The sequence below is a fragment of the Acipenser ruthenus genome, chromosome 4 (genome assembly GCF_902713425.1).
Source record: "Acipenser ruthenus chromosome 4, fAciRut3.2 maternal haplotype, whole genome shotgun sequence".
Taxonomy (NCBI): Eukaryota; Metazoa; Chordata; class Actinopteri; order Acipenseriformes; family Acipenseridae; genus Acipenser; species Acipenser ruthenus.
The window spans coordinates 5,011,404-5,032,677 of record NC_081192.1 but is presented as its reverse complement, the minus strand read 5'-3'; the positions used below and the strand labels follow the sequence as shown (position 1 = coordinate 5,032,677).

At 37.4% G+C, this 21,274-nt stretch overlaps 1 protein-coding gene across 1 annotated transcript; it reads left to right on the top strand.

Annotated features, from left to right (window-relative positions):
• Positions 1-216: 216 nt before the first annotated feature.
• On the top strand, positions 217-20,941 carry LOC117399641 (polypeptide N-acetylgalactosaminyltransferase 12-like). The gene is made up of 10 exons (XM_033998944.3): positions 217-1,313; positions 7,859-8,028; positions 10,161-10,350; positions 10,819-11,004; positions 11,230-11,347; positions 11,686-11,862; positions 14,759-14,890; positions 15,234-15,347; positions 16,535-16,690; positions 18,321-20,941. The coding sequence occupies exons 1-10, from the start codon at positions 925-927 to the stop codon at positions 18,456-18,458; spliced, it is 1,770 nt and encodes a 589-aa protein (XP_033854835.1). The 5' UTR covers positions 217-924; the 3' UTR covers positions 18,459-20,941.
• The last annotated feature ends 333 nt before the right edge of the window (positions 20,942-21,274 follow it).

Here is a 21,274-nt window from a genome sequence, read left to right as displayed (position 1 = left end):
TAGCCCATCACATGGATGGCAGGTTGGTTCTAAACTGCATTTCTCGTTATATGCTTTTGCACTAATTATTATTATTATTATTATTATTATTATGTAGGTACAGTACTAGGGAAAAAGCCACGTAATTGCCTTGGTTTTAGCTTGTAATTTTGTTTGAAACGCAAGACTCTGCGCAGTCACGTGACGCGTCTCCGGCCATACCTGCAGCGTACCCGGATGCAGTCAGGAATTACCATCAAACTTGTAGTTTGTTTGTTAGGAAAGTACACGTGAACGCAAAACATCTCTGTTGTATAAAATCCATGATGAACACCAAACAGAAAACAACCGTCGCCGTTTGGAAATGTGTTTTCAACATGTGTTGCCATGCAGCTCTTACAGACGAAAAAAAAACTATGTAAAAAATTAAATTAAATTAAAAAAAGTAATCTTTATTTTGACTGTTCTGTCAGTCAGTTGATTACGTGGAGTGTCAGTTTACACCGCTAAAACATTATTGTTCCTCGTATTCTCGAGCGACCTTATCTTTGGTTCTTGAACAAACAAGGGAGGGAGAATATTAAGGGCAGTGCTCAAAGTGGATTTGTCTTAGTACTGATACTAACCCGAGCACTTTATTCGAATTGACCTGGATTTTTATTTATTTTTTATTCTAATCTATGTAATCGGATAAATCCAATTTCGTCTACAACAAGACGCCTGTAAAGCATTGACGATGTTATTTATTTATTTAAAATCTTGCTTCAAACATTTAAACTTGCTATAAGTTTTGTATGACGTTACAAATATTTGTGATTTGTTTTTTGAAGGGAAGACTAACTGCAACGTCACAGAAGTATATATAAAGGTGGTTTGCCTTTTCAGCAAGTTTGAGCACAATTAACGTTGTTGTGAAAAAAACAAAAACGTTTGTATGGTTTGGGAATGAGACGTACTGGAATTACACGGACAATGCTAATGTGGGGAAGGAGGAACCGAAAAAAACTATTCCTTCTCGCAGCGTTTGCGATTGGGTGTATAATCTTTCAGAGGAATACTGTCAAGGACTTGGGGGATGCTCCTGCAAAGAGGGATGTAGATGGAAATGGACATTTGGTTCAAGGAGACGAACTCGAGAGATTAAAAAAACCGGTGTACGAAAAACCTCCACTGGACCTTAATAACCTGGGTGAGATGGGGACACCTGTAATACTGAATTTAGAAGGAGAGGAAAAAAAGAAAGAAGAGGCGAGCATTCAAAAGCATCAGATTAATATTTATGTAAGCGAAAAGATATCTCTGCACCGCAGGTTGCCAGAGAGATGGAATCCTCTGTAAGTTTTTCTTTCTTTCTTTTTTTATAAGTTTTATCTTGTCTGTAATTTCTAACTTATGTCAGGATAGTTTAGAAAACAGTTAACGTACAAAATTTTTTTTTTAATAATCACATCACCAGCAAGAAATACTGTACATGATGGCTACATCGGAGGTGGTCTTTTACAGACAGTAGACATTGCGTTTAGAAACTCCAGATATTAAGTAGGCTATTTCTACCATGTATTACTATTAATATTAGTAAGAACATGTTCAAATATGGGGTGATGCCAAGTCACTTTACAGGGGTTCCAACATAAAGGTGTTCTTGAATGACATGCTTTTTATAAAAAAGGAAACACATTTAAAATTGCCCGCACAAAACCCGCACTAGAGCGCCTAAAGCGCGTTGAACAGGATCACAGCAAGGGTCCGCAGGTACAAAATAGCTACTGCCTCTGTGCCGCAAACTATTAGGTTAAGATGCGCTTAGACATACCTGACAAGACTCCCGTTTTGACCAGGACATTTTCAGAGTCCCTTGCATACAGAATCTCCTTGGTTTACCTTTTTTATTTTAAAATAAAAAGCATTTTCATACGTTTGCCGTGTATAGACTATACTTCTTAAATGAAGATGGAGAAAAGTTCATTACTGAGTTGGGAGCGTTTTGTTGAAACCAATATAACTTATTTAGACGAGTTTATTATTATTATTATTTTATTTTATTTTTTATAAACACTACAACAGTACCGGTAAGAAATTTAAGTTAATTTCACTGGGGAAACGTTAATTGAGATTAATGGAAATTATAAAGTAATTATTTATCATATATATATATATATATATATATATATATAATATATATATATATATATATATATATATATATATATATATATATATATATATAATTATTTAGAATGGTTAGCTATCTTGGTGTTAGCATAGAATCTATGCTAACACCAATCTCTCTCTCTCTCTATATATGTGTGTGTGTGTGTGTATGCATGGGATATCTATGGGGGGGTATAAACAGACCTAATGCTATGAAAAAAATGACTGAAAGAAAGTTTTCAATAACAATTAATTTTATTAAGAGCATTTAGGAAAAAACTATTCTAAAACAAAATTAGAAAACAAATATTACACTATTGCATTTAAAAGTAAACAAAAACTAAATGAAATAAATAACAAACATTACTTTAAAATATATCAAATACATATCTTTTTTTTTTTTTTAATTTAGTCGTCGCCAATGGTTTTTACCCCGGTTCTTTCCCCAATTTGGAATGCCCACTTACTCGGAAAACGGCAACAGACACACGTGTCCTCTGAAAGGTGTCCTGCCAAGCTGTCTTTTTTCGCGCTGCAGGTCTGCAGTGAAGCCACCAGACCCATAGTGCCAGAGGACAACACAGATCTGAGCGGCTTCTGCAGCAGACCCGCAGGCGCCCTATCAGCCACAGGTGTTGCTGGTGCACGGCGAACCGAGGATGACCCTTCCAACCTGAGCCCTCTCCACCCGGGCGGAGCTCGGACAATTGTGCGCCGCCTCCTGGGAACTCCCAGCCACGGTCGGCGATGACATAACCTGGACTCAAACCAGCGATCTCCAGGCTATAGGGCGCATCCTGTACTCCATGAGGAGCGTCTTTACTGGATGCGCCACTCGGGTGCCCCTTCACATACATATCTTAACATTTAAAAAATGACATGAAATAACAGAAACATTTAAAAGTAATATATAAAATACGTACATATCTTAATCAACATTTCAAAAACTACATGAAATAACAAACATTACTTTAAAAGTAATATATCAAATACGTACATATCTTAAACAGCATTTCAAAAACTAAACTAGAGTTGCCAGCAACTAGAAGGCTTCCAAGGTACTAGCGAAGTGTTGGAATATGTGTTCCATAGTAAACATGGCCCTTTCTGCACTATCTAATGAGTAACAAGCCATTTGACCATTAGGAAAGGTCAGAGGTCACAGGCTAACATTATTTTAGGAGAGGTCAGAGGTCACTGGCATGGACATATTTTCATAGAGCATGTATGGCTTACTATATGTCTTACATAGTAACCATGACCCTATCTGTACTCTGTAAGGACTTATAAGCAAGATTGGTCCATGTCAACCATGTTAGGTCCATGTCATGTTTAATAAGATCCCTGGAAAGTTTCAGCTCAATCGGTCCAGCGGTTCTGGAGGAGTTGCATTTTAAAGCTCAAATGTAGAAATCAAAAATGGCGACTACGTGTCACGTCACGTGATATGTGTAATTGTACACCCCTCCTCAACATATGTGAGAAATGTGAGGGCAATAGCAGCAATGGTTTTTGTTGTTTTAGTGTCTTCAAAATGAGGTACCAAAAATACAAAATACAATATGGCTGCCAAACCATGTGACCTATTTGCTCCATTTTTTTTCAGGGTCAACTAGCTATAGTCATGTACCACCATACCAAACGGCAAGCGATTTCGTGCAATGGTTTTTGTTTTATGGGCTATTAAAGTCCTTGGCAGACGATAAGAAATAACAATAGTGATAATCCTATCATGAGAGGTCAAAGGTCATGGGCAATGACTGTTTTTGATAGAACACATATGGGTTCCTGTATGTGTTCCATTGTAACAGTGGCCGTATCTGCGTTCTATAAGGAGTTATCGACTACTTTCAATTTTGACCTCTGATGTCATAAACATGGCCGCCATTGATGAAAACTTTTTCTTTGAATAACTTTTAAAGATTGACCATTCATAAACATGTACAGCAATTTCAGAGCTCTAGCATAAGCGGTTTCGGAGAAGAGTTTTGAAAATGACCAAAATTTTCCAAAAATCCAACATGGCTGCCAAACCATGTGACCTACCATTTTGCTTCAGGGTCAACTTCCCATAGGTATCTACCAACGTTCCAAACGACGAGTCTCTACATGCAACGGTTTTCATTTTATGGGCTGTTAAAGATTTAGCATTGCAGCGGAAGGAAAGAAAATAATAATAATAACTAGAAGTTGCAGGCAACTTGAAGGCTTCCAGGCATTTACAGCAGAACAAGATACGGTTTGAGACTCGTGAAAATGGAAATCGTACGAACATGTTGTTAATTGGAAAGCATCGTGTGTGTTTTTTGCAGGATAACTGTTAGTATTTTATAAATGTTGATTTAGTACTCATTTTGAAACTACTTGTGATTCATTGTGGGAGTGCAATTCGCGCTGTGGAACTTTCAGTTGCATATCTGAAATACCCCGGCTGTCAATTTTCTGTACACCCCGAGATTATAGTAATTGTATGAAAAAAAAATTCAAATAATAATATAAAAAATGTCAATTTTACACTGTTAAAAAATAAACTGGGCACAGTATTTTTTTTTAACCATTATATAATTTACTGTTAGATGTGATAATAGTATTAAGCAATATATGCTTTTCATGGTCATAAGCGGCCTCTTGTGGTGACATTTTCCAACGCAGTCTTTGTCTCCAGAGACTGTTGTACAGTTCGCCACAAGAGGGCAACCTTGTACCACACCGTAGTTAAAGACCAAACTTTGTTTTTTTTCTGCTTGTTAATGTAAAACACAGTGATATTTCGTTTTTTGTTCTAATATTGGGATACTACAGGTAACAAGATAAGGTTAAATAGGTATAAGATTATGGCTGAAGCAGTGAGCTGTGGAAAAGGTGGTGAGTACTGCATAGAAGCTGGTCAGCTACAATTATAAAATAACACGGTTCTAGACCAAGCGATTCTTAACCGTTCTGTATATACTTTTATTTAACTGAAATAACCAGTTAATTAAAGCTACGCTTGCAAAGTGCCCCCCCCCCCCCCAAACTATCAGATACAACTCAAAAGTTTTATTTATGAACATCATATCTAACATTTGCATAGCAGAAACATCGTATTTAAATGAAAAAATAAATATAAAAGGCTTTATTTTCAAAATTAGCGCATATAGGGCCATACAGCGCATTGTAGGTTATATTAATAATAAAAGCATGTGTTGTAACAAGCCGTCAGAATGACTACTTTTGGCGGTTCTAGGTAAAAATGCTCAGAACTTTTTTTATTTTTGCAATTGTGACTTTCAAACGTCGTCAGAATATTCAATACATGTATTTAGGAAAAGTCAAGAACAGACAACCTCTGATCTTTAACACACGCATAGTAATTTAAATTGTAAAAGTGAAAACCGTCAAAATGACTACCGTGGCGGTTCTGGTGTTAAAAAGAACAGTGCAGGTGTTTTTTTTTTTTTTTTTTTTTGGCTTCTGTCTGCATGTCCACGAGGTTACTTTTAACATTATAGCAGAGAAGCTGGTCAGCTGGTATTTATTTAACTGAAATAACCAGTTAATGAAAGATGCACTTCAAAGTCACATAGTTTCCACACCATGTGACCGATCAACTTTTTTCTTGCGTAAAATCAATCGTGGAGATGAGCGCACTATGTACAAAAATTGTCACAGCTGTACTATGTACCGTTCATGAGAAGAAGACATTTGAAAATTTCCCAAAATGTTCATTAAATCCAAGATGGCTGCCACACCATGTGACCAATAATGCCGCCATATTGACCATGGCACAACATCCCATAGTCCTCTACATCCGTGCCAAATTTCGTGAGTTTTGGTGCAGCCGTTTAAAAGTTATAGGCTTTTGTAATTTGGGAGGGAGGAAGAAAAAAAAAAATAAATAATAATAATAAAAATCTTTACAACAACAATAGGCTTCCCGGCCATCTTACATTTAATCAAGGCAAAGACATGATTGTTATCAGCCTCTGAATCAAACATATGCTGGAATAAGCTATCAAAGGTGGTGTGTGTAACCTCAGTCTTCCACTGTATTTAATGTATTATGCATTTTTTTACTGTATTGCATGTATTATGCATTTCTCTGTATTTAAAGTATTATGGATTTTCTTGTTGTTACTGCATCTTGTAAAGCTCTTTGTGATGATGGTCCACTATGAAAGGTGCTATATATATACCTATTTAACTATAATGCTATGCAATACAATCTGTGAATGGTGCACTTCCAAACGACTGCATTATATGTGTATATATACAATTAAGGTCATAAAGCTTAGATGAAAATGTGTTTTAGGACATTTAATACAGTACTATATGTCTCCCACAGAAATAGTTTTGCACGTGAATGCATTTTCCCAGACCATTCATAATTGCGGTGCGTATTTGCCAGGTAATACGGCGCTGTAGCCTCCCTGTCGTATTCAAACGAGACAGCAATTAAGATCCGACAGGTTTATAGAAACACAAGAGAACCAATCGTGTTCGGAGGTGAGAAGTGGTCAAAAGACTTGCCGTGTTTACACATACGACCTTGTGACATAGAAACAAGCCCGAGCTCTTAACCTGCTAAGAATGCATGGTAACAATTCCTTTTTAATTGCTGTATGTTACAGTTATTATTTATTTCTTAGCCGATGCCCTTATCCAGGGCGACTTTCAATTGTTATAAGATACCACATTATTTTTTACATACAATTACCCATTTATACAGTTGGGTTTTTACTGGAGCAATCTAGGTAAAGTACCTTGCTGAAGGGCACAGCAGCAGTGTCCCCCACCTGGGACCGAACCCAGCACCTCCATCCAGAGCCCTAACCACTACTCCACACTGCTGCTAGGTTTACAGTTACATATTTCTGAAGCGTTTAAAGCATTTCAATTTATTTCAACTACTTGTATTTCAATATTTTGAAATAATAATTGCTTTCCACAAACCACCTTTAAAATATTATTTGAATTGAAATATTTTCAAATAATAATTTATTCCTGCAAAATATACTTAATTATTTTCATATAATACTTTCTACAATTTGTATTTAATTATTTTCCAAATAATAGTTAATTTCTGTAAAATGTATTTAATTATTTTCAAATAATAGTTACTTTTCACAAACTGTGTTTACAACTCCCAGGTCTAATGGATATACACATGTACATTATGATAGATGGATATCATAATACTACTGTAATTCATATTTATTTCTATAGTAAGAACAATTGCAATAAAAGAGGAAAGATGTATATATTATTTGAATGTACATATTAGTTATTGTATGTATCTACACAATATGTATTTCATGGATTGGAATTGGAATTGAAGGCAATAGAGTGTATATATATATATATATATATATATATTTTTTTTTGTGGCTGCTATTCATTAAAGAATGTTCTCTGATGGAACATACTATACAGTATAGCTTCAAGATGTACCAGTAAGAGAGCATGATATTATACCCAACATGCAACTTTCATAAGCGATACATGAGATTCTGAAAAAAAAAGTCAAATTAAGCATGCCAACATCAGCTAACAAACCTTTAAAGTGCCCTGATTATGTCCTGTACTGATTTTAATTAAATCACATAAACCTTTTAAAATGTATATCCATTCTGTCTTCATAGTTATTTGAAAAGCAAATTCTCCAGAAAGCTATTTCTGTGGCTAGAGGAAATTGATTTCTATGTTATCTAACCACATTTTAATGTGAAATTCTTATTGTACCTTGCAGGTGCAAAGAGAAACAGTATGATTATCGCAGTCTGCCAACTACATCTGTTGTAATAGCATTTTACAATGAAGCCTGGTCCACTTTGCTACGCACAGTGCACAGTGTGCTGGAGACCTCTCCGGATATCCTGCTCAGGGAAGTCATTCTGGTCGACGACTACAGTGATAGAGGTTAGGACCTTCTGTGGACTAAGTACAGGTCACTAGACTGCCATTTACATGCTATCTGTCACTAAGTTCACATACAAGAAAGCAAGGGATGAATGTGCAGTACTGTACTTTGGTGGTTTAGACACACTGCTTTACCTGAGTTTGTTCATTTATAATGCTCTGAAGTTAATAAAGCAACTACAATGTAGTATAACAACTCCCTCTGAGATCTGATATTTACACATAAGCAATGGACCCCTGGAACCAGTTCAGTGGGATGTGGCAGGTTCTACTACATCTGGAGAACTGCTTATTCAGTTATCATAAGACTTTGTAATACTATTATTTAGCATACTGTCATGTTTTATATAAATTGTAGTAATTGAATGTGCCCCTTTAAATGGTAAAGAAGTGAGGAACTCTGCTCTCTGAACATTGTATGATTTTTCCTGTGTTTAATGTAAGTTTTTGTTTTTTTTAATCTGCTGCTTAGTGCTGCCCTGTCCTTGTAGCTGTGTAAATTTGCACCCAGCCCGAGGTGGCTCCATGTCTGAAGAATCAGGATAAGAAACGTTTTTTTCGTGATTCTCAGAGAGCAGTTGTGATCTCGGGCGGATGACTACGGATGACAGGAGTTGTCTCTAAAAAAGATGATTTTGATCAATAGGTGTGGCTCACAATCAACCCAGCTAAAGTCGGTTCTAATACACAAACTTCTGCTAGGAGTGGTGCGCTGTGCCTTTGGTGCCGCGTCTCAGAGAGCCTGCTGGCACGCCTCCAGTGAAGGGGGGTGACTCTGCTTTATTGGTGAATGGAGAGTTCCACTCCCTCCAGGTGTAGTTCCACACCCAGTAGGCAGTAATCTGCGGAGTATATTAATGCTTGTGTATTTATTTATAGAATGGGGTACCCCTCCGCCCCTGTGCAATGTATTATTTTGTATTTGTTTTGTGGTGTTGTTATTATTTATTTATTTATAAATATGATGACGGAGACGTATTTTGTTATTATTTTGTATTGTTTTACAGCGTGGATGGGAAGCCCCATCCACATTAAAAACCTTGTGCAGAAGGTGACCATCTCCAGAGTTAATCAATCGTTGCTAATCGGGAGATGGTCACCTGTATATAAGCCTGCAGCTCTCTGTGCTCTGGGTGTGGGTGTACAGAGGAGCGAGAGCAAAGTAAAGATAAAAAGGATACAGGATCAGTGACAGTGTTGGCCCAGCCTGACCTGTCCTGTTTTGTTTTGTGTTTGAGATTTTGTTTTGTTTAGAACTTTTATTTTTGCTCTGTGCGCAGTATTTGTTTTGTTCAAACCTTTTTATTTTATTTGTGTTTGTTATTTAAATAAACGGCGCCGCGGCGCCTTTGCACCGCAGTGTTTTTTAGTTTGGTTTCTTCCTGCATTTTGGCCTGACTCCTGTCACAGCTTGTAAAAGGTATTTTCGTTGCTCAAGGTTCAATCTATCGAGACCTGTAGGTTTTGTTTGTCGAGATCTGCAGCTTTGTTTGCTCAAGATGTCACGTTCTGAGACCTGTAACTGCTCTTCTAGTATTGTTGTGATTGCGTCCTGTACTGGATTTGCTTTGTTTCTGAATAAAACTCTTTTGATTGAAGATTAAGTGAAGAAGACTGACTTATTATTTTGAAGACGACGAACCTATTATTACAATACATTACTGAGACTATCACATTTTGGGGCTAATTATTATTCTGTACTATTCTGTACATACTGTTGATATACCCATCATCATCTTTTTAATCATGACTCTAATGTGCATTTGATTGATAGTACTGTAAGGCTCCTTCTTGCAACAAATCACAGAGCATAACTATCCCAATGAAACAGAACATGCAGCCGGTCACGTGGCAGCAGTGGGAACTGAGAGCCCTCAAATAGGTTTCGGTCATGTTTCCATATCTTCGTTGTCCTGACTTGGGGATATTGTTTTCCAGAGGGAGAGGAAAGACATCTTCACCCTTGAGAGTGTTGTGTTTTCCACAATGGCTGTGCCAGCACTGCTATACCAGGAGCAACTGTTTGCAGGCACTCATTGTGGAGGGAACTTACAGATATTCATATTTATTTTTAATAATAATAAAAAAACAGAATAACTTCCACAACATATTTTTATCATCCATCTGTACAGAACATTTAAAGCAGCCTCTAGAAGACTACATTTCTTCCCTGAGGAAAGTGCGTCTGGTTCGGGCAAGGAAGAGAGAAGGGCTGGTCAGAGCTCGGTTGCTAGGCGCTTCAGTAGCGACGGGGGATGTGTTGACGTTCCTAGACTGTCACTGTGAGTCTCACGAAGGCTGGTTGGAGCCACTGCTTGAGAGGTAAGACTGGTATACCAGAAGGGCACATAGCATTGTTCACTGGTGCTGCTGCCATTATCCTGTCTAATCTAATAGGGAACACCAAGCTAGGTAGCTGGGAATGAGTTGCCTCACGTTTAGCCCTGGGATAAGGGATACCCTTTAAAGGGCTTTGGAGTGCTTTTTATCACAATGATACACTGTGTACAATAGTTAATATACTTAAAATGAATATAAATATAAACATTTTCACCCAAAGGAAATCAGCAACATTTAAATGAATTTGTTCTTAAGAAAAATGCCCCCCAGTGATAAACAGGTAAATGATTACAATTATGCAAATAATCTGACAATTTGTGTAAAGAGAAGTTTAAATACTTGTTTATTTTATTTTCCAATATGATACATAAAACATTTACATAATTAAGATTAGGATTCATTTTGATTATTTTTTAAAACGTTTTTTTTTTTTGTTGCCCCCCCCCCCAGAATAAAGGAAGAGGAGACGGCAGTAGTGTGCCCAGTGATCGATGTGATTGACTGGAATACCTTCGAGTACCTGGGGAACTCTGGGGAGCCCCATATTGGAGGATTTGACTGGAGGCTGGTCTTCACCTGGCACGTGGTCCCAGAACGTGAGCAGAAACTAAGAAGATCACCCATTGATGTCATCAGGTTAGTAACCGGTGGTCAGAAAACTTGTGCAAGGATCATTCAGGAGGAAAATGTACATTAAGGTAGGTAGAGCACTTAGATAAACCATAAATATTTGTTACCGAATCGGAAATACAGTGTAGTCGCTTTATATCATTCTTGAGAACAGACAAGGTTTATATCAAAGCTCCTAATGAAAGTGTTCTGTTTTTGTTTTTCATCTATTTTTAATTATTCCATTTTCAGGTCTCCTACTATGGCTGGAGGCTTGTTTGCCATCAGGAAGAAGTATTTTGAGTATCTGGGTACCTACGATACAGGAATGGAAGTCTGGGGAGGAGAGAACCTGGAATTCTCCTTCAGGGTAAGCTAGCTGAAACAATTTGCTGCCAGCAGAAAAAAATAAAAAACTAGTAGCAATGTTTAAATGCGGGACTGATGTATAAAATAGTTGGATTTTTCAATATAGATCCTTTCTAAGATTGTCAACCACACATACTCATGTCCTTAGTTTATTGCTCATTGTGACAACTGAAAAACAATTTTTACCAGGACTCCCTTGAAATGAGATGCATACATCAAATGGTTCTTTCCTGGTTAAATAAATACATTTGAAAATTAAGTGCATTTGTCTCTCTAGTGCAGTCCTTCAATATATCAGTGACTCTTTTTTAAAAAAAAAATTTTTTATTTTCGTTACAGATCTGGCAGTGTGGCGGAAGCTTGGAGATCCATCCTTGTTCTCATGTAGGCCATGTGTTCCCCAAAAAAGCCCCCTATTCCCGGAGCAAGGCTTTGGCTAACAGTGTCCGCGCTGCAGAGGTGTGGTTGGGTTCCTACAAAGAGCTCTATTACCACAGGAACCCCCACGCTCGCCTGGTAGGTCTTCATGCTCTTGTTATATCTAAATATCAAGTGATCGCTTACTCTGTACACACATTGCTCGTTAAACTTGTTTAAGATTAGAGTTAACATTGGCCTGCTTTTTATTCTTTTATGTTTACTGTGAACTAAAATATCACCTAAATTAGCTTCTCTTTTGAATGCTACAACTGGGGCCTTAAGAAATACTTTTTTCAATTTTTCTGAATTATGTAGAACCCGCAAGTGTTTCCAAACTATCTTAGAAATATTAGGCAAAAGTTCAGAGTAAGTCATTATTAATGGGACTCTCTTGACCTTTTTATCTCTATTTTTATAATCTAGTAGATCATCTCTTTTTAGTTTATCCACTTTTCTTAACTCCGTCTCTATAATTCTTTCTTTGTATCCTCTTTTTTAAGATTTGTTTTTAATACATTTCTTTGTTTTACATAGTCACTTTCTTTTGAGCATATTCTTCATATTCTTATTCCTAGACCCTTTGGGATTGCCCTTTTAGTGTGTATCGGATGTGCAGAGGACATGTGTAAATACTGGTGCATGTCAGTAGGTTTACAGAAGAGGTCAGTCTCAATTGAACCTTCTTCAAGTTTTACTATGGTATCTAAAAATTATATTTCTTTTCTTGTCCATCGAAGGTCCACCTTAATATTATTGTGTATTTCATTTGCCATTTTATGTGTGTGTGTGTGTGTGTGTGTGTGTACAACACAAATGTGTATAATAATCTACCCACAGTTTTCAGTCCAGTATTATCCAAGTAGCAATAACCAGTAAGCCCTTTTGTCCTTCTGATGATTGCCTATGCCACTGGATAACATCCTGAAGAACACATACTGTACTGTGCTGCTTCTGATTTACGTTACCATACTGCCACCTACTAGTTTGAAAACTCTAACAGCCTCAAAGATGTTTGGTTTGAATTTTTTACGAGCAAACACTGTGTGCCATTTGCCAATAATTTTCCTTTCCTGACAAACATGTTGATAGATACAGTAAATGCAGATTAAAAGTATAGTTAAACTTGAGTATTACTTACTGGTTGAGTAGTACTCTTTCTAGAGAAGGCACTGGCATTACAACAGAGCTATAGCCTTCCATCTAGAGACTCCATTCTGGAATTAACTCTTTTAAATCTATTTATAAGAATACATAATTGCCATGTGGTGCATATTAGTGGTTCCTACATGAATAACAATGAATATGTTTTCAATTAAAATATGAATAAATAGACCAGCAAAAACCTGAAGCATGATTATGGACTATAAAAAAAACTAAACTTGAAAGGTATCTTTAATAAAAGGAGACATACCATTAAAACTGGATCAAACAGTGGTGTTTGGACACAGATGTGTCTATAAAGGGTTCCCCCTGTTTTATCTGAAGTGTTCAAATCATATATGTACTATGCAGAGTTGGTGTTATACAGAGTTGATTTACCAATTAAAACTAATGTGTACTTGTTATATCTGACCATTAAAGAGCTGGCATAATTGCACATGCATTTTGTTCTAGTCTTATAAAGTCTCTTAATACTTAAAAATAACAGTTTTGCTGTAACAGTCTTTTTTGAATCTAATCCATGAAGTGCATAGCAATGCTGAATATTAAAAGTCTACATGGCTGGTTAAATGGGGCATTTGGCTCCCAAAGGGCAAGCTTATTAGCTGGCATCAAATATAGAAAGTTCAATTACAGTGCAATCTGCTGTTTCAAGATGGAGATTGTGCCAGTTTATAAACCAAAGGAAATTGTCTAAGGAAAGTCTGTGGAATGGAATGGATATCATTTTAGGCAGGGTTTCACCTACTTTAGAAATGTTTCACTGTTCATGTATTACAGCTGCTGATGCTTTCAACCATGTGGCTGCGAGGTCCCCTTGTGGCTCCTAATAGAACTGCAGGGGTAGTTGTGAATAATGCTGGGTATTATTGTAGCAGAGGCTGCCCTACAGGGAGACTTGGGGGGCAAGTTGATGAAACTGACTTCCCTTAAGCGTAGCACATCCTACTCTTAACTTCCCTTACACCTCCCAGTACTAACGTCCCTGAAGTCAGTCAACCTTGAGAGTAGCAGGGAGTTGTAGAGAAGTTTGGGAAAGTTTGGCGAAGTAAAATATATGCAGATTGGGGTGGTTTGGGAGTGGAGAAGAACAGGCAAGTGTTGTGCACGTTTTTTCACAAAACCACTCCCTGACCAACACAGTAGCCCAATGGATATGTAACGTGTCTCCGATCCCTGACATACTACAATCAAATCCGACTATAAGATATTTTCTTCTTTTTAAAAGTATTTGAAGTTGAAAGTGTTTGGCGGATTTATAATTTGGTGAGAGCGAATAGAAATTATATCTCAGTGGCTAGACTAGATCATTTTTATAGTTTTAAACATCATTTTAAATCTTTTTAAAACGTTTCTGGTATGATTAAATAAAAGGACCTACACAAAACATGGTTAAACCTTTATAATGAAACAAAGGAACTATGTTAAAATGCTAAATCACTTCTAATGAACTTCACAATCCACCATAGAAAAGTACTGCTTTTTAAATGTATTTAAATAAGTAAACCAAAAAGTTAGTTAAAAATTGTGCACTACTTATGCTGAAAATAAGGATAGGAAACTAGATTCATAATTTTAGAAAAACAAAAGCTAAGTACAAAGCAGAACTGGGAGGAGATGCATGTAGTTTAGTGTGAACCAGATTTCTAATTGGTACTGTATCAAGAAAATCTAATAACAGCCACATTTCATAATTACCATTTAGAAACAAAAGACAATGCCATTGTTTTAGACATGATAACTGAAATGTTTTTTTCAGGCATAGCCATCCATTTGTGCCGGTCAACATTTGTATTTATTTTTTTTTATTAAAATGTGTTTTTCTTTTTAGGAGCCATTCGGGGATGTAACTGAGAGATTAGAACTCAAAGAGAAACTAGGATGTAAAGATTTTAAGTGGTACTTAGAAAATATTTACCCAGATATCCACGTCCCAGAAGACCGACCAGGGTTGTTTGGCATGGTAGGTGTGCAGTTATGTCTATTCAGTTCAAAAGTCCACAGAGAATATTTCTGTGCAGCTAATGAACTGAACACCCTCCACACATGTGCCCTGATATAAACCCTTTCCTGATACTGGTATAATTCCAACTTGCTTGTGTAGAGGGTAAAGTGAGGGCAAATGTGGGGAAATGGTTTGGTATCAATCCAGTCACAATGATGTCAAATAAATAAATGCTCATATCCCTCATAATTCTGCTTTCGGGTTAGGTTACATTTTTTTTGTTAATTCTGTTTCCTCAAATAAGAGTGTGAAAGTCCTGCTCTCAAACACCCATAAATATTTAAATATTTTTCCTCTTTAGCTTCAGAACAAAGGGATGGTGAACTACTGTTTTGACTATAACCCACCTAATAATCAGAACATTGCTGGTCAGAGAGTTTTCCTGTATCATTGTCATGGCATGGGGCAGAACCAGGTGAGTGATAATCTCAGTGGCTGGTGCTGTGTGTTCAGCTCACGGACACGTCAGGGAGGTGCCATTGTAGCAGTGAAAAGAGGAGGGGAGCAGGGTGATGATGGACTAGCTTGAGGAAACCCAATTCACAAGGGAAGACAGGGTTGCAAACTTGGTAACTGGTGCTTGCTAACGTAGCATCTTATCACTGTGCAAGCAGGACCATAGTTTAAATATATAAAACATTTAGTTGCCAGAATGCAATGAGACAGGGCAATACTGAATGTGAAACCAAACAAGAAAATAATATAATACATTAGACAAACATACCATTTCTACCTTTTAACTAAGAAGTATAAAGATGAAGGAGGCGTTGGTTTATTGGTAGTGGAAGTGGGTTGTCGAGGATTTGTGGCACACTCTACAACCCGGTTTCTCAGAGACGTCGGATTCAGTGGCCAAGAGTTGCGTCGCACAGTGAAGAACTTATCTGAAGCAGCAGAGAGGAGCAGCAACTGGCTGTGGTTGAGACGGAAAGATTCTGGCTGGGGACAGGTAAGTAAGCTGGGCTGAGTTGAGTGGGGGACGGAGGGGGGTGATGCTGGGACGCCAGAATCACCGTCGAGCCCTCTTGAGGTGTCGTGGGCTAGTCGACGAAACACTGAGGATGGAAGGTGCCCACTTGAAAACCCCAGAGATGTACCCTACTTAGCTCAATCCAGACGGTTGTCATGCTGATGCGCTGGGGAGGCCGCACTTTGGTTGATCCCCGGAGCCAGCATCGCAGCCGTTGTGTGTGCTGATGCGCCAGGGAGGCAAAATAAGCTGATCCCTGGAGCCAGCATTACACTTCAGCCATTAACACCAGACAGAAGGATATCTACATCATCATATGGAAGGAAACGTAAATGGAGGGAGACACATATGGATCACATTAGTTTACTGTAAAGCTACGTCTTAGTTGGTGCTTATCTTGGCGAGAGCCGAGTTCAAATCAGCATGAAGTTTTAACATCTACTCTCGTGTAATGGAAATCATTATTGCATGTGAAATTATCTCTGTAGCATGTGCGTCCAAATTCACGACTGACCTTCTTCCAAAGCGATTCTGAGAATTCTGCTTTTCCCATTGCTGCATGTGTGAAACAAACAAAGAGAAAAGCGTTTCTCATGAAAATGTTTCAGAACTATCTATTTATCCCTCGACAGTTCTTTGAATACTCGACTTACAACGAGATCCGGTATAACACCCGGGAGCCAGCCGGCTGTGTCGCAGTGAATTCTGGGACGGATTACTTGACAATGCAGCCGTGCAGAAAAACTGCGCAGGCTGTCCCAGAGGATCAGAAGTTTACCTTAAGAGAGGTGAGAAACCCACTTGAATGCGCTGGGCCTTGGTATGAGATGAGTGTTTGACCTTCGGAGAGGGGAATGTAAATGATGTTTCCAGTAAGGTTTATGGGCAGCAGTGTGGAGTAGTGGTTAGGGCTCTGGGCTCCTGACCAGAGGGTCGTGGGTTCAATCCCAGGTGGGGGACACTGCTGCTGTACCCTTGAGCAAGGTACTTTACCTAGATTGCTCCAGTAAAAACCCAAATGTATAAATGGGTAATTGTGTGTAAAAAATAATGTAATTCTATGTAAAAATAATGTGATATCTTGTAACAATTGTAAGTCGCCCTGGATAAGGGCATCTGCAAAGAAATTAATAATAATGATATATATTTTTAGGACCAGGGGGTCACAAATGGAGATTAGATAAAGGGGCATTCAGAACAGAAAATAGGAGGCACTTTTTTACACAGAGAATTGTGAGGGTCTGGAACTCCCCAGTAATGTTGTTGAAGCTGACACCCTGGGATCCTTCAAGAAGCTGCTTGATGAGATTCTGGGATCAATAAGCTACTAACAACCAAACGAGCAAGATGGGCTGAATGGCCTCCTCTCGTTTGTAAACTTTCTTATGTTTCTTTTGCCCACCAGCAGATTATTGCTCTAAAGCACGGGTCTCCAACCCTGGTCCTGGAGAGCCCCTCTCCAGCAGGTTTTCTAGGTGTCTTTACATCATCAATGGCTAAAGATCTGGAACACCTGTTAATCTTGACTAATTAAGCCAATAATTAGGTCAATTAAGTAACACAGAGATTGGTTGAAATGAAAACCAGCAACCACAGTAGCTCTCCAGGACCAGGGTTGGAGACCCCTGCTCTAAAGATTTATATACTGATATTGATGGTTCATTCAGATTAAACTCCTGAGTAGTGATGTGGAGGCCTCTTGTGCAGTGATACAGTAGTTGTCTCTGTGGGCTGCTTTGCATCGCACTTGTAATTAAATATTATCAGAAGTCCTCTTTACAAGCTGTTGTCTGATGACATTAAGTTGCGCATATTAAAATGTTGTCGGGGTACTTCATAACTGTAGGGATAATACAGGCTTTACCTGTGGGTTATATGTCATTTTAAGTGTGAGTGAATTAAATGTAAATCTTGGGGTATCTTGTCTGTGCACCTTTGTTATACACGCCGGTTGTAGTGTTACTTTTGTGTTTATAAGTTCTATATGAAGGAACCATTTACAGTTGGTTTTGAAGCCCTGTCATGTTAATACAAAAAAAAAAATAACACTTGCTTTCAGCATGACAAATGTATTGAACAACATAAATTTGCCCTTAAAAATAAAAAGAAAAAATAACAAGAGGTTAAAAATGAATTCGGTCGAAATGAATGTAACAATAAATACTAAACTAGAGATATAAAAATTTACATACCCCAATGGAAATTTTATAATTTCTAGAAATTTCTCAAAAACATAATTATAGGAAAAAAAAATTGAAACAAAAGTTTTGCTTTTGTGGATGAGGAAAAAAGTTACAAGAAATAGATGTCTACAATTATTTATTTCATTATTTATTTTGCAAAACTGCAAAAATGCTAATTCAGAAGTACTTGTCGATTATGCTTTGGATACCAATCTCCTTTATTTATTGCTTTTAGGATAGCACCTTATACCACATCCAGACCAAGAAGTGTGTGCAAGCTGTCAATAAGTCATACAAAGGTAGCCCAGCTCCTGTGTTGCAGCCCTGCACGGATTCCGACTTGCAGAAATGGTTTTTCCAGGAGAGAACATAACAAGGACTCCTCTTGCAAACAAATGTGTGCCCAGAGGAACTACATCCTGTTGCTGTTTGGTTTGTATACATGAAATGGCAGCTCCAGTCTTTGTTGTTTTATATTTGTATTGTTGTTTTTGTTTTATTTCACGCTTTTTTCATTCCCGTGCAGCTTGCTGAATTAGTAAAGGGATATGGAGTATTCATCTTCAGCAGAGCTAGTTCTGCTTGTTATGTTGGTAGCAAGTGCCATTCATTTTCAGTTAACCAATTTTGGGGTTGGCAATGGGGAACGGGTTAGAATAGTCTAATATAATAGTATAATAGAGTTGAATCTCTATGCAAATCTTCTGTGCTGTCAGTCCAGCCCCTGTCACGGGCACTTCTAATTTGTAAAAATAATTATTATTTATTTAGTTATTTAGCAGATGCCTTTTTCCAAGGCGACTTACAGAGACTAGGGTGTGTGAACTATGCATCAGCTGCAGAGTCACTTACAATTACGTCTCACCCGATAGACGGAGCACAAGGAGGTTAAGTGACTTGCTCAGGGTCACACAATGAGTCAGTGGCTGAGGTAGGATTTGAACCAGGGACCTCCTGGTTACAAGCCCTTTTCTTTAACCACTGGACCACACAGCATCCTAGGGTGTGTGGTCCAATTAGGGTGAACTTTATTATGTCTACTTGCTACTGTACTGGGTCCAATTTCCGTTCTGTTTCCACCATTAGAACGTTTGGCACTATTTGTGTTGTCCTGCTGTTTTAAGGAACAGTTCACATTGAAAGCATCTGGTTAAAAAAAGAACAAATTGGGCACCAGTGTGGACCTAAATGACCCAGATAAAGATATAGTTGCTTTTATAGTACACACTATTGAACTGTGACTGAAAGTACTGTAATTGCACTTTTTAGGTCTCCAGTTATCTTAACCCAGGGGTCTCTAACCCTGGTCCTAGAGAACCACAGGGTCTTCTGGTTTTCATTCCAACCAATTTCTCAATTACTAATTGAACCAGTTATTGGCTTAATTAGTCAGGATTAACATGTTCCAGATCTTTAGCCACCTATAAAACCTGCAGGATTGGGGCTGTCCAGGCCCAGGTTTGGAGACCCCTGTCTTCACCTCATCCCTATAATGTGATGTCACAGACCCCATCTGACCCCTACTGAATACAAACACTGGAAGTTCTCAGTAGGTTCATTTAAGGAGAATCAAAGCATGAACACCTTAAAGATGATTTATTTCAGCCACAGGTTGATGACGACGACGATGATGATGTTGATAGTAACAATAATAATAATTTGAGTCATGTATCATTTCTTGTAATGGTATCTGGTCGAAATGGTGTGGAATAATCACCAGGTGTACCAATGCAGCAATTTGATGTGCTTTGCATTTATGAATTGTATTATACTATACTGTCAAATCATTGTTTTCACAGGACATGTCCAGTTGTCATTTGATCAGTTAGATGGGACAGAGGCACAAGGTGGTAAAGAACTTACTTCTATTGAATTTCATAATTGTGCCTAGCAAAACACATAAAGGGGATATAATACAGTCCTGTCATTTTTAGGGTGTGACATTATGAATTGTGTATACAATTATCCTGCATGGCCACCATGCAATCTTAATGTGTTTTTTTTTATTATTTTATTTTATTTTATTTTAATGTATGTGATATTTTAAGCAGATGCTTTGTATAGTCACAAAATGAATTGTCACTGCCCGTGATTATTTTTGATTACATTTCAAATCAGATCAGATGTATTTCGATGATAAAACTTGTTAATCATGAACACACATGCAATGTCCATAAGCATCTCTAAAGTCATGACTTCTAGTTCTCAACATAAAATACTGGCATCATAAAGCTCTTAAACCTGATATACTGCGGGGTATAAGTGGGAGATAAACAGGTGATGGTATTTAAATAATTTAAAAAAGACTCGTTGAGCTTTTTGAAGTACATTTCTTGCAATACAGCAATCGTTTGTTATTTTTGAATCTGTGCTCTTGTTTGATGTAATGTGAACCTCAGTTTGTATCTGAAGGGTCTGTTTTCTACACTGTTATCTTTTCTTTTTTAAAACACACCTCCAACTGAACTCAATGCTTCTTAACTCATCCTGCAAACAAATCATTCTATGAATCTTTTTATATTTAAGTGAGGATACTTGACTCGAGAAGCAAACAGGAAAGACACAACAGGAAACTCAAGTGTGATTTGAAGCCGTTTTGCTGTGATATTTATAGTTTTGTGTTTTGAAGTGGCCTTTACTGAGGTTCAGTACTTAAGCTTAACTAAAAAAAATATATTTTTAAATATCTGAAATTGTTTTTATTGGGTAATGCATGCAAAGACTAAAATAATCTACAGATTTTATTTTCTTCTAAACAGTGTTTCTTAGGTACTGTTTAGACAATAGGGAACTTATTTAGATTTGGTGGTTTTTACAAAGACTAATTTAATTTTTAAATTTGAATAAAAATGAATTAAAAAAAATAAAAAAAATCTGAAAAGTTGTTTTGTCTTCATTTTGTCTTTTTATTTTTTCTTCGCATGCACATATATTTGAGGCCAGGAGCAGTTTAGCAGGTGCATTTGAAATAATACTGTGTAAAAAATTGAAACAATTCTACACATTATCATATAGTGAAGTCTCCAGTTGCTACATACATACAAATGGGACACTTACACTTATGGCTATATCTTGACATCAGTTCATCCAATTGGGATGAAACTTGATATGGTATTACCTTTTTTTTCTTTGATGTGGTGCAAGATTGTGTTTTTAAATGCATCCTTTTGTTCATGATACTTTATTCCA